At 38.1% G+C, this 14,239-nt stretch overlaps 1 protein-coding gene across 1 annotated transcript in view; it reads left to right on the top strand.

Moving 5' to 3' along the window:
- Positions 1–290: 290 nt before the first annotated feature.
- Positions 291–14,239, top strand: part of LOC130091867 (partitioning defective 3 homolog B-like) — a gene marked incomplete at its 5' end in the record, with an annotated part of 130,200 nt that continues 116,251 nt past the window's right edge. Inside the window, 2 exons of the mRNA XM_056259995.1 lie at positions 291–500; positions 8,899–9,124. Coding sequence (XP_056115970.1) covers positions 291–500; positions 8,899–9,124 — 436 coding nt within the window. The remainder of the gene's footprint in view (positions 501–8,898; positions 9,125–14,239) is intronic.

The following is a 14,239-nucleotide window of genomic DNA, read 5'->3' as shown; positions in this document are numbered from 1 at the left end:
CTTGACCCTTAAAAAAAAAAAAAAAAAAAAGCTGTCAGTTTCGCTTAACTACTATTATTTTTGCCAGGAATATCGATTCAATGAGAGATTTTCAACTTTTCTTACATTTCATTATTATCAAATTTACATGACGCAGAAATGGCACACTAAAATGATCTGAAAATATTTAATTTGGCCTGCATTGATTGCAGAAATTTGTGAAGAAGATGTTAAGAATGAAAAGGCATTTTTGGCAGGCTGTTGAATTGTCATAATATGTGTTTTTATTTTTCCTCTTTGTTTTGTCTCAGTGAGCGGTGGCGTGGAGTTGGGACCCACGCTAGGCCTAAAGAAGTCCAGCTCTCTAGAGAGTCTGCAGACTGCCATGACAGAGGCCAAGAGGAACGAGCTACTGCCCTTCCACAGGCCCCGCCCACACATGGTCAGAGGGCGTGGCTGCAACGAGAGCTTCCGCGCAGCAATCGACAAATCATACGACGGCCCGCCAGAGGATGATGATGGTGAGCACCCACAATGCAGCAGCAACACTGTCAACCACAGAAGATTTAAAGGTGCAGTGTGTAGTAGCACCAGCTTTTGTGCTGCTTTTTATTACCAATTATTTTGAAAATGGGCGCACACAAAAAACTGTACAGGCTACAAATAAAAAGATTGGGGTCTTTAAGATTTTTTAATGTTATTGAAAGAAGCATTTTATTCTAACCAAGTCTGCATTTTTTTTTTGTAATATTGTAATATATTATTACAATTTAAAACAACAGTTTTTTATTTTATTTTAATATATTTTAAAATAATTTATTTCTGTAATTTTCATCCTCATTACTCCAGTCTTCAGTGTCACGTGATCCTTCAGAAAGCATTCTAATTTGTCATTGTGCTGCTTAATATGGAAACGAATACTTTTTTAAAGAATATAACGTTCAAAAGAACATCATTTATTTGAAATAGAAATATTTTGTAACATTATAAATGTCTTTACTGTCACTATTGATCAATTTTATGCATCCTTGCTAAATAAAATTAATTTATCTCTCTCTCAAAGAAAAAAAAAATCTTACTCTGACCCTAAACTATTGAATGATAGTGTAAATCAAAAAAAAAAAATATATATATAGTAATAAGCGAGATTATAAAATAATAGTAAGAATTATAAATAAAAGTTATAAGTAAGTTACAAGTAAGACTTTTAAAGACATTTGGAGTTGCTACAGGTATATTCAACATGTTACTTTGATTCTCCTAGACTCACAGAAGTCTGTAGTTGAACATGTTTATGCACAGGTGCTACATCAGTATGTGTAGTGATTGAGGATGTGTGTGAGTGAAGTCAGTGTGTGCCTGTTGAGGGAGAGTAATTGAGAGTAAAGTGTTTGGCTTTGTCCCTGTCATGTGCTTCCTCTTCCCACACACCAGCCTAATTGGCCCTTCCGTGAGACGACAGACTACAGACATGTGGCGAAAGAAGGAGAGAGTGTGAGAGAGGAGAAGGGTTGTTCATTAGGGTCAGTGCGAACAGATACGCCACAGCTGAAGATCCTGTCCTATGCACACACACACACACACACACACACACACACACACATCCTGATGCAGTATCGAAATTCCCTATTCATGGAGATCAAGATAAAACCGGATCTCTTTGTTGTAAGACTTTCTCTGAAATTTCAACCTGAGATGTGGTTCAATTGTGCCACTCAGGATGACCTAGTTATGAGTTCATAGCTTAAAAACAAATTCATTAACACAAATTAGCAGGTCATTTTCTCATTTGCTCAAGGACGTGTGAATACATCTGCTGTTTTCCATGGTGTGGAGATACCACACATACACTTACGTGTGCACACCCAGTTCTCCTGGTCAAGAAAACATCGGCAGCTTATTGCTAATTACTGAGGACAGTAATTAGGCACACAGCGTTCCACTCACTTCTCATTATTGCCCCTGTTGTGGGAGGATAATCTGCCTGTGTGTGTGTGTGTGTGTGCGTACGCGTGTGTGTGTGTGTGTTCCAGGTAAACCGTACATAATGAGGACAAAATGTCCCAACAAAGATGTATCCGAAATCCTTGTCCGTGTGGGGATATTTTTTGGCCCCCATGAGAAAAACAGCAAATAAATCAGACTAAGTGATGTTTTTTGAAAATGTAACAATGCAGAAAGTTATCTGTGATTGGTAGGTTTAGGGGTAGAGTTAGTGTAAGGGGATAGAATATACAGTTTGTACAGTATAAAAATCATTATGTCTATGGAAAGTCCCCATAAAGGTCCTTGCACACTGAGTGTGAAATTCGCATCCGAATTTTTCGCACGTTAAAAAATAAATACGAGCTCAAGTTATGTCAATCACGCTTGCACAATGCCTCCGAAACTTCCGTCCGTCATAAAAAAAATCGAAAGGGGTTCGATTTTCTGCGTTTTTCGCATTCGTAGCAAGCCGTTTGAATGGTGTTTTTCAATTCAATTTATTGATGGATAGCCCCTTGAGATGCAACATCTCATTTTCAAGAGGGTCCAATACATAAAACATAAAACAACAAAACCAAAAAAAAAAAAATAATAATAATTGAACTGCCTCTCACACCATTACCGTTAACCTAAGACACACCTTAGCTCTAACATAAATGTCACAAAAAGCACACCACATTTACTCATTATACAATTAGAATCATAATACAGGAAATTCAGTAAACAAAAAGGTGCCACAAAAGAAATACTGAGGTTGAATCAACAGGATATAAATCAGTTAGACAAATCCATTAAACAATAGACAGTTGCAAGCAACACAGACCAACATCAGTAGCATACACATACAGTGTTTAGATATTGGAATAGAGTTAACTTAAATCTACGAAAAGATAAGATGGACCTCAAAAAAAGAGGAAGATTGTTCCAATCATGAGTAGCTTTATAGTGAAAGGATTTTCTACCAGTAGCTGAAAAGATTCTTGGTACAGTAAAAACAAGAGATTGCCTATCACGAACAGGATACAAAGAACTGCGAGGAACCAAGAGTTCACTCAAATAAGGAGGGCATTCAAAATAGGCACATTTGAAAATAAAAAGAAACCAATGAAAGTCTCTTCTTGATTTCAGCTGAAGCCAATTCAAGGATGCATACATTACACAATGATGTGTTTTAAAAGGACACCTCAAAACAAATCTACATAGAGAGTTAAATACAACATTGAGAGGCCTAAGAGTACCTTCACTAGTTTTCATGTAGACAATATCAGCATAGTCAACAATGGGCAATATCAACTGGGAAATTAACCTTTTCCTAACTTCAAATGTAAAGCAATTAACAGATTTATAAAGTGTACTGAGACAACCATATACTCTCTTTGTGATATGGTCAATGTGAGGTTTGAAGGTAAGTTCGGAATCAATCCACAACCCAAGATACTTAAATATGTCAGATTTCACCATAGAAGACCCATCAGCAAAATACAGTTTTAAGTTGAGAGCACAAGGACTTCTATGCCTCGTCCCAAACAACATACAACATGACTTGTCCATATTCAACAATAGGTTGTTCCTGTGAAGCCATTCTTGAATCTTACTAAAGTCATCTTGTAACCTATTCTGGATCAGGTGAATATCAGAGTCAGCAGTATAAATCACGGTATCATCAGCATAGAGATGAATTTTACACAAGGAGCAAGTGCGAGATAAATCATTGATAAAGATCGAAAACAAAAGGGGACCTAGAGTGGAGCCTTTTTTTGACGATTCATAGCCACCGAATCACGAATACGAAAAAACACATACGAAAATTTTGCAATCTGTGTGCAAGGACCTTAAAACGTGTGTGTGTGCGTGTTTGAATGCGTGTGTGATTATTTACATTCATATGTTTATCAATCTATTCATACATACCCTTGTGGAAAAGAAGTAGCATACTTTTAAAATGTGTACTTAGTATGAAAAAGTATACTAAAGAATATACTCAAGTGTTACCTGTAATGTTTTCAGACACTTAATTGCATGTTAATTGATATTAAATTAAAATGTCTTAGTTTATATTAAATTCAGTTAGCTGGCCTTTTAGTGTTTTGACCCACTTAAATGGTACTTAAAGGGGCTATGTGTAGGTTTTTACTTAAAAAAAAATCTTTAAGATAGAGTCTTCATTTGTACATTTATGAGCCAACCATATTGTAATAGAAAGAATGACACCTTGACTGTCCACCACGGTTGCCTCTATCAGCCTGTTGACTCAATTGTGTGTGGAGGAGTCGGGTCCGAATTGGCGTGAAAATTCACAAAATGTGACGTCATGCGCGTTCTCGTCTACTTGGGCTTACATCCGTACGGCAGCCATTAGTAAGCAGCGGCAATCGCTAGCAGTAGTGTTTCAAATGGACTCTGCGGACGGAAAGAAGCGACCAGCCTCCAGCACAATCCAGATACCCACGGAAACTCCTCGTAAGTAAAAAAAAAAAAAAAAAAAAGCCTTATCTAGTGTGGCCAACGAGCGTGCGCACCGAGAACGAGCATGAGACTGGCTGCAGTTTCTCTAACGGCCACTGGTGTCAGTAACGGTAAGAAATTTCAGAACTTCCGCAATGCTCCTTTAAGAACATCTTTATATATTATTTCATAATTACTTTTAATGTCTTTGAAATGTGGTTAAAGTGTACTGTTGAATGTACTGACATAATTTGTTGTAATCTAAAGTATACTATAATGTAATTTCTATTGAAACACGTATGTCATGTATTTAAACATATATCTAATTAAACATTTGCAATATTTAAACAATTTAGTACATTTAAGATATATAATGACTAAAAACGTAATATTATAATCAAGTACTTAACATGTGCTTTAGTATGTTACTTCAATAAAGCATGACTAAATATTAAAACAGGATTTAAAATATACTTTTAATTTGACATTATTACAATGTCTACTTTAAAAATGTGCTCAAGGTATGTCACACTTCTATAGTTTCTAATAAATATTTCCATCCTTTTAAGTTTTCTGAATACTAATCCATGCTGAATCGATTGTCCTTCTGCCCTTGTATGATAATGTTGGATCTGGTTTAAACAGCTTAGATTAGAATTTTTGTTTGTGGTGGAGTTTGTTTATGTGACATTCACATAGTGTCGCCATTGAATGACATGAACCATCAACTTATTACAGGGACAAATCCCCCTGGAGCAACCTAGGGTTAAGTGCCCAGCTCAAGGGCACAATGGTGATATTCTCAGCCTCAGACAGCACATCAATCGACAGCCCATGATATGTTACAATGTATATTGCATATAAAGTAGCCAGAATCGACTGAAAAATGTCAGTTCCATTCTGATTGGCTGCTACACAACTTCAGGAGTCTGGCTGCAGGTTTTGATTAGTCTACCAAGAAACAGTCATACTTACAAGGTTTTGGGCTGGAATAAAGAATGCTTTTAAGGAAGAACTAATCACCAAGGTTTGCAAGGTTTATGGGATTTAGAATTTGTTCAAGTAGATATTAAACCAGATATTCACTGGCAGATCTAAACATTCTGATTTTGCTTTATATCTTTGTGAAATATTTATTATCAGGCACACAGTCGTTAAGGAAGGAAATCTTTAGGAATTTAACAATTCTGGTTCCAATTTCTCTTAACAATTCCAGTTCCTGAACGCTCCATACAATGATTATTTTAATACTTTTCAGGAAGAAATATTTGAAAAAAAAGAAATGCTATTCAATGGCAAATGATGAGATCTTTTATATATGCATTGTTTGAACCTGAAACTTCCAGTTGCGAGCCTTGAGCCTTAACCACTACACCACCAGCCCAAGGAAAAAAATCAAGGCGATGCAGTCTACTAAGAGGCCTTCTCACATGGAGAAGAAACCATATAAATATCAAAGGCCATACATCAGTGAAGATGATAAACAGAGAGGCATTTAAGGAAGGGATTTATTTCCGTTTGAAATGGTTTCTATTATTTCACTTTGAGCTCACTGCAGTGTCATTATAGCTTTATTATGTAAGGCTTTCAGAGCATAGGTACTGCTCTCTTAAGTCCTCAAGCCCTGCTCTTTTTAAGTGTTTTCATATTGAGACGTGAGCATGATGGGAAATATCTCCCCTTTTTTCTTTATCCTTTCTCACCAATTTTTCCCCCCGGCGTTTAGCATTGTATTCCGCGGATTGATATTTACAATAAGCCTTTGCACTGGTCCGAACAAAAGAGTTTTCTGATGCATATTAGAGAAGTGGGAGCTGGAGCAGGCCTTTGAGGTTCCTCTGTGTCTCCGAATAATAGAGCGGCTGTACAGTCATTACCGAGCCGCCCGCTTCAATGCTGGTTTAAACAGCGAATCGGTGTTTGTTTGTGTAGAAATCAGGCCATGGGGAAACGGATGCTGCTGTTGGCCTTGGACTAAGGCTCGGAAGAACCGACTTGTCCTCGAACTCGTTTGTGTAGGCGAGGCTCAGAGAGTTTTGCATGCTTTTTTGAATTTTGTTTATCTCTGTCTTTCAAAATTGAACTGGTTCAGAATCATATTGAATGCAATATATTCTTTATCACCAAGAAAGAGAAGTGTATTTTTCATGACTTTCCTGTTTTCCTTCTCCACGTAAAAAGTTACAGGGGTAACTTACTTAACGTAAAAGTTACTTTAAATATTTATTAAATCACTCCAAGGCTCCCCATTTGTCCAAAACAATATTCAAATCTCTGGTTCTGTTGTAGTAGAAATAAATAAACCCCAAATATGATGTCATTTTAATCTTTATTTTTAGTGTTTGTGTTAACATTTTCATTGTTTTTATATAATTCAATTAAAATAATTTTAAGACTTATTGCGCCCCCCTGGAAGTTTGCTGAGGCCTCCTGGTTGAGAACCACCATATTAAATAATACTATAACAAAAAAATGGTCGTACTCGTAACATATTTCATTATTTTATTTAAAAAACAATAATGCTTTTGATTTTAATATTTAATAAGTTTTCATGTGAACTGCTCCTAATGCCTGTTTCAGACTACACACTCAACCCGATTTTGGCACGATCGGTTTGATGTAGGGTGTTGTGGTGATTCGTAAACGACAATGGAATGCAAGAATCGATTGTTTCATCTTGTATAGTGTGTCATAGTGAACAACAGCCAACGCCGCGTCTCTAATGCTTCACTGTGTCACGACAGAAAAACTAGCATGTTTCATTTTTTAAAATTTCGTCACATCTGGGGAGTTGACCAATATAAGCACAGAAGCTCTTCCGTACACAGCTTTCAAACATGGCGAAACGAGATGATGGTGTTGGTGCTGCTAGGTGAAATTATGCAATGGAGGAAAGGTTCATGGAGTTATGGCAACAATCCTAAGTTTATAATGTTTCCTCAAGGTTTACCATGACAGAGTGAAAAAAGATAAATGCTGGTGAACAGTAGCGGAGGCGCTTCAGCAACTGGAATTAGCATTAAGCTAACACATCGCTTTGGTAGTGTTTACACTCATGTTTCTGGAAGTCAGTCGCTAGTTCCACCTTCTCTATGACATCACGCACGTCGTTAAAGATGGCAAGTGATGATTGGTCGGGAAGTAACGTGTAGTCTGACATGTTTCTTGTCCATGACCTGACAGGAATTTAGTTGTAAAAATCGCATAATCTGATACAGTGTCGTAACAGACAAAAACATTGTGTAGTCTGAACCCGGCATTAGAGTAATTTGTTCACAATTTGGGCTAAAATGGTTGTGTTGTGTGTTTGGATTCACTAACAAGTCTGGCTCATAACAGTCATACATTCAGATATCGGACTACACTGTCCGTATCAATGGAAGAATGCATGTCCAAGAACCAAAGAACTGCTAATTGAATCTCAATTGGTGAATAAATCAGCTTGGCCTATTGAAAGATTTGGTATTTCTGCCTCGTATCAGTTTTGCCACCAGCTTTGTCAAAAGCTTTTGAGAAATATTGTCTCATGTTTCAGTTATTTTTCGCAATTCTATGTATAATTTGCGATTGTAAGTGTAAATATTGGTCACCCTGCTCTCTACGCCTCAATATCGGCCATTGAAAAACATATTACCAGCAATCTTTTGGTTTCCAGCCCTGATCTCACTTGTCCCTTCACGGTCTAATTGTATTTTCCCTTGTCATATGTTGGCCTGTATAAGATACAACTAGCCATCAATAAATCACAGCGTACAGGGCTATCTGGTCCCTCCCCTGAGCTACAAGTGGAGGGTTAGTAAGATGGCCGCTGTGAGGCTTATGAAAGACTGATGCTTTTTCGCACGTCTCCTCATCTCTCTTTTATCACACTCTCTGAGGCGGCCTGGTAAACGTACATCTGCTCCCAGCGCCACCGCCACCATCTGACAAACCTCAGAGCGCAGACACATAATGCAGCCACAATTGATCGCCACACACACATACAGTGCCCCACAGTGGATAGCCAGTAACAGATGGTTATGTCAGCAGGTTCCTCAGTTACCCAAGCCTCTTTTTTTTTTTTTTTACTTTTTCCAATGCTAATCTTTCTCTTCCTCTTCCTCCGCCTCTTTCTATCCAGTTATCTGCATCCCTTCTTTCTTTTTTCTCCAGATTATGATAATTTATGATGCTCCAGGGCAGATTAGCTGGAAAAATATATATGAAGAGATCTTTTATATTTCCTCGACTCCAACTGAGATATAGGCTAGGATACTGAGACACTAGGACTAGGCCATTTGAAGGTAAATACTGAGTGAATATAGAAATATGTCAGCCAGTTGAGATTTTGCTATGCCGTTTATACCGAAATTGCCGTTGAAATATTTGTGCAGTTTGTTAAATAAACACAAGAATAAATGTGCAATAAATATGAATATTTTGGTTATGCTGCCCAATTGTAGGGAACTATATGTTCATATTTTACGTTTGCTTGTTGTATTGAAACAGATGAGGGGTCCGACCAGAGCTCTGGACGAGACACTCCGGTCAGTGGCTCTTCGAGACAAGGTGCCGGAGACAATGAGGAGAACAAGAAAGACAAAAAGAAGAAAGCCAAAAGCAAAAAGAAAGACAAGTTGAAAAGCAAAGGAAAGGAGAAAGAGAAGAAGAAACCAGAGGAGGTTGGTGATGAGTTGGATAAGAAGACCAAGAAGAAAGGATTCGGGTTGCTGAGGTAAGACCCTAGTTCTTTGTGTTTGTATATCCTTTCGTCTGTCCCTCTCCTCTTCTGTCTTTGTTGTTTTGTGCCTCTCTTAAGAGTTTCCCCAAAAATGAAAATACTGTCATCATTTACTCACCCATATGTTTTTTTTTTTTTTTTTGTTTTTTTTTTAAACAAGTATGACTTTCTTTCTTCCGTGGAACACAAAAGGAGATGCTTTGAAATATATTTTTGGTCACTTTTTTTTCCATTCAAGTACAATGAATGCGGACTGAAGCTTTCAAGTTTCAAAAACACAGAAAAGCACCATAAAAATATCATGAAGATGGCCCATTTGTTCTTTATTTCAAGTCTTCATTAATAATTTTTTCTTGTGGCAAATAGTCCAAAATGTTAAGTTGTTATTCACTGATTATCTTCCCAGTGAGCCTGTTACTTGTTGCGAATGGATTGCGTTAGCGAGTTGAACTCGAGAATCAAGTGAGCCACTTTGGAGAACGAACAATTCATTGAATTCACTGATTCATTGAAGAGATCCGATTCAAAAGAGCTGTTCATTTTAGAATCTGATGTCGCTGCTTCACTTATGACTTCTAAGGAGAGCTAGGACATGTGTCCTGTAAATAATGACTTTTAAAATTTTGCGGTCTTTTTTGAAGCTTAAAAACTCAAAAGAGAGACCAGCACAATTCTTAAACATACTTTTGTGTTCTGCAGAATTAATAAAGTCATACAGGTTTGGAGCGAACATAAAGGTGAGTAAATAATTGCATATGATTTTTATTTTCATATGAAGTATTCTTTTAAGCTTGAGGGTGGTTTGATTAAAAGATTCTTCCACACATGTAAAGGTCAGTATAGATGTTAATTTGACACCGCTAAGCTGTGGCGTTGGGTCGCTGGGCGGTCTTGTGTCGTGTGGCGGAATGTTGGCTCGAGTTGCTGTTGGGACGCTCTGCTGGCTCATGCTCGCGGTTGAAAGTGTCTCGACCCGCTTGCGTGTGTGTAGCTGACTTTGACCGCTGGTAAACAGAGTAGTCATCTCCAGCTCCATATGGCACGCCGTCTCTGCGTCACAGCGCTCAATCTCCCCTGTCTTCACGCTGCACCAGTGCCAGGCCTAATTTGCATCACGGTGGGCACCTGTGCCAACCCCTGCCCATCTGCCCGTCGATCGACTGGCCGGCCGGCACTGGCTCCCGCACCAGCAAGACCAGGCGGCTCCATCACAGTGGAGGACGACCCGCATGAGTGATTCTACAAATCAGAGCATGGACGCCCCGGCAGGCTTCACCTAACGGGCAATTAGCTCTATAATTGTTTTAATTTGGATGGCTGCCGGGAAAACTGAAAAGCACACCATGCTGTTACAGCAACACGCCGAATATTCCAACAGAGAGAGAGAAATAGAAACAGCAGAGAGAGGGAAAACAGCCGGAGAACATGATTCAGCTGGTGTCTTTCTCAAGGTGAACCGTCTCGACTTGTCAGGAAGTGGGGGCTACGACGCGGCTCTCGCTTCCGTTAATCTGACTCGGCCTGATCCCACTGTTTTTCCTCTTCCGTGTGTCTGTCGAGAGTCTGCCAGAGCGCCCACTGCGGCCAGCTCTCCTCCCGCACCCATGCAATCATTCTAATGCGCACCGTTGTTCTGAGGAGATAAGCGTTTATGTGTTGGCTTGTCAGTGGTTGATGGGGTGAGGAATGTAAAGGTTATTGAAAACCACCGTAGTTTTATTTATTTATATTTGGATGGCAGCGGGGATTAGAGATGTGGGTTCAAGAGGCGTTTGGTGGCACAGCGTGCCATGGAATTTGACACAGCCTTCGGTTAAAGCTGACGTAACCCAGAATCTTTTGCTGCAAGATTGCCCTGTCACCCTGCATGGGCCAAATATACATGGATTAAATGGACTGAAAATGTGTTGATAGAAAAGTGGAATTCTCCATAAGTTTGTGAGCATTCCTGCATAGCTTTTTTTTTTACAATGCTGTCTAAAGTAACTGATGAGTCTTTGCTTAACATGACTTTCATTGTGAGGTTGTGTGTCTGCATAAACCTTTATTCTTTGGAACTGTCAGATTGTCAAGGTTACCACAAACACTCTCTCTCTCTCTCTCTAGTTCTCTCTGTGTGTGTGTGTGTGTGTGTGTGTGTGTGTGTGTGTGTGTGTGTGTAGGTCTTTTTTCCACTGCTCATATTATTATTTATTTATTTTTATTTTTGCCTTATTTTATTTTTTGTGTCATAAGCTTATTTATTTTGCAACTCTGACAGTCAGCAGTTAATAATGTTTTTTTGGGAAGTTGAATTGGAAAGCACCTTGTGGGAGAGAACACTGTCTCATGTAGTCTCGTATAAACATTATCCTGAATCAGTTATGAATGAATCACTTTCCAAAGAGAATAATCTCTACCAAATGCACATTTGTGTTGTATCTCTTTTTTGTGTAATTTTAGTTGGTTCAATTATAGGCTACATACCGTAGTTCATTTTGCCATTGTACCTTAAAGGTATAGTTCAACCAAAAGTGAAAATTACCCCATAATTTAGGAGAAAAAAAGAAGAAAGTCATATAAACCTAGGATGGCTTAGGGGTGAGTTAATTATGGGATAGTTTTCAGGGCTCGACATTAAGGCTTGTCCGCTTGTCCGGGACAAGTGGATTTTTTGTAGGACAAGTGGAAGAGAAAATTAGTTGTCCCACTGGACAAGTTAAATTTCAAACAAAATAAAATGCCATGTTACTTCATGTTATGTGCCACTCATTACGTCTATTTTACAGATTTAATTTTACCGATTTGAAACAAACACATTTTTCGCGCTGCCTGTGAATGTCCTGAATGTGACTCACAGAAAGACGCGTGCCAGTATGATGCGCATGCACAGACCGCGCGCCAGAATACAGTTCTCTTTCGCGCTTGAACAAACAATAACACACACAATTATGCCAAAATGTCGTTTGTCGAGTATCTTCATAACATAAGAGCAGTCTTATGATGGACATAAAGAGTTGTGACTCGTGAGAGAATGAGGCGCGTGTGAGATCCGCGTCTCTGTCAGAAGCGGATGGTCTTAAAGGGCCAGCTACCAATAAAGTGTTCTGTCAGTAGTACAGTTCATCAAAGAACAAAGGGAACAGAGAAAATTACTCACTGCTCTTGACTAAAGAACTTGTGTAGCTTTAATAAGGATTAGTCTATATATAATTTATAATTTATGCAGCACAGACTGTTTGATAACTTTATTCAATTTCTGTATATGCCGTATACCTGTTAGACAGTTAATTTTTATCCAGACATCAATGGCTTAGGCTATTGATCATTATAGGTGTTATCAATCATTTAGTTGTTATTGCTAATTTCAGAATTATCACTAATATGTGTGTGCATTTGCTTTAGAACCAAACAAGTTGACTCATGAAACCATTTGTTTATTATATCGCAATCGCAATATTGACCTCAATAATCGCAATATGACATTTTCCCCAAAACGTGCAGCCCTAGATAAAATTATAAATCTTTACCCGGACAAGTGACTTTTGTGCATGGACAAGTGAAACATAAATTTACTTGTCCAAAGGACAAGTGCCTCAAAAAGTTAATGTCAAGCCCTGGTTTTCATTTTTGGGTGAACTATTCCTTTAAGTGACCTGCTCTTAATGAATGTCAAGGGCTGACGCAACAAACTTTAACACATTTTTTTATTCCATTTTTATTCCCCTTATTTGTCCTTATATTTTTTACATGCAACCAGGGACTAAAACAGCTCAAGCATTGTGTAGATCGATGAACAATTATTGACTGCTCTTTTCAATTAGCATTATGTGTATTTGTGATGTCTGACCTCAAAGGTTAAGAGCAGGTGAAGTACACCCCTTGAGATCCATGACCTCTAGCCCCACCAACTGTAAATCAGAGAGTGTTTCCAAGTGCCTGAAGTGTCTCTCAATGAAGAAACAGTCTTCATTTACAGTGTTTAAAGAGATAGGTAATTCACTAAATATTGTTGTCATCATCATTTGCTCATCCTTATGTTGTTACCGACATGTATGCTGTTCATTTACATGCTCCAAAAAGAACAGAAGACAGTTTGGTGTGCCAATGCTATAGACACCGTTTAGGTTCTCTAATACTAAATATGAATGTCTTATTTGAGGTCAGAATGCTTAGATCCCTATCCCTATTTCACTGTCTAGTTGAAATATTTATTTTCTGGCTTAGTTTCTTCTTCTGTTTTCTATCTCTGTTTTATATGTGCCTGTTAAATCTTTTGCTGGCCAGTGTGGATGGTATTTTGTTCTCTGCCTGGCTCAGATGCAATATTATTGGCCACTACTTAGTGCCCAGTGGGAGTCACTGGCTAGTGTCCATTCTGCAGATTGTGGCCATGTTGATCTGGTGGTAGCTGTGTCTGTGGGTCAGAGCAGTGCTGCAAATCTGGGACATTAAAGCCAGGATAGTGCCCTGTAGCTCGGTAACAAACATATGACAAAAGAGGAAAATCAACCTTTCATGTCACGCTGTATCTCGGTCCTTAGCATTCAAAGGCCCATGCTGAAGTAGAGTTCATCAAAAATAGCCTTTCCACAAGCTCAGGTAAATACTAATATAAAAAAGGTGTTATACACACAAATACAAAACCATTATGTAACACACCTAACACTAATAATCCAATAAACATGAACATAAGATGCTACATAAAACCCTAAAGTACTGAACAAATTCTAACAAGAAACAAACAAACAAAATACCATCAAATTTTAAATTCAAATTTTTTTTTTTTTTACTATAAATTGTAAGATGACTGATTGTTAATCTGTTGTTTACTTCCAAAATCTGTAAATTTACCAGTATCTTACTATAAAATTACATAAAATGTCAAAATATATAGTTTTCACTATAGTGGTAAGGACTTAACAGGTTTTTTTTTTTTTTTTTTTGCGTTTTACTTAAAATTACACAACAAATGTTTACTGTGTGGGTATAGCATTATGCATGTAGCAGTTGCATGGCTGTTTAAGCTAACACCGTTGCTCTATGTGAGCTGCCTACCTAGACAGCATCATATAGGCTCTTTACTGATATTAATTATTTCATCAAATGCTGAAAAGTATTGATTTTACC

Source organism: Rhinichthys klamathensis, unplaced genomic scaffold, assembly GCF_029890125.1.
Source record: "Rhinichthys klamathensis goyatoka isolate OS25496 unplaced genomic scaffold, OSU_Roscu_1.1 h1tg000007l_1, whole genome shotgun sequence".
Lineage (NCBI taxonomy): Eukaryota > Metazoa > Chordata > Actinopteri > Cypriniformes > Leuciscidae > Rhinichthys > Rhinichthys klamathensis.
The sequence above is the reverse complement of the archived record's forward strand: the minus strand, read 5'-3'. Positions and strand labels throughout refer to the sequence as shown.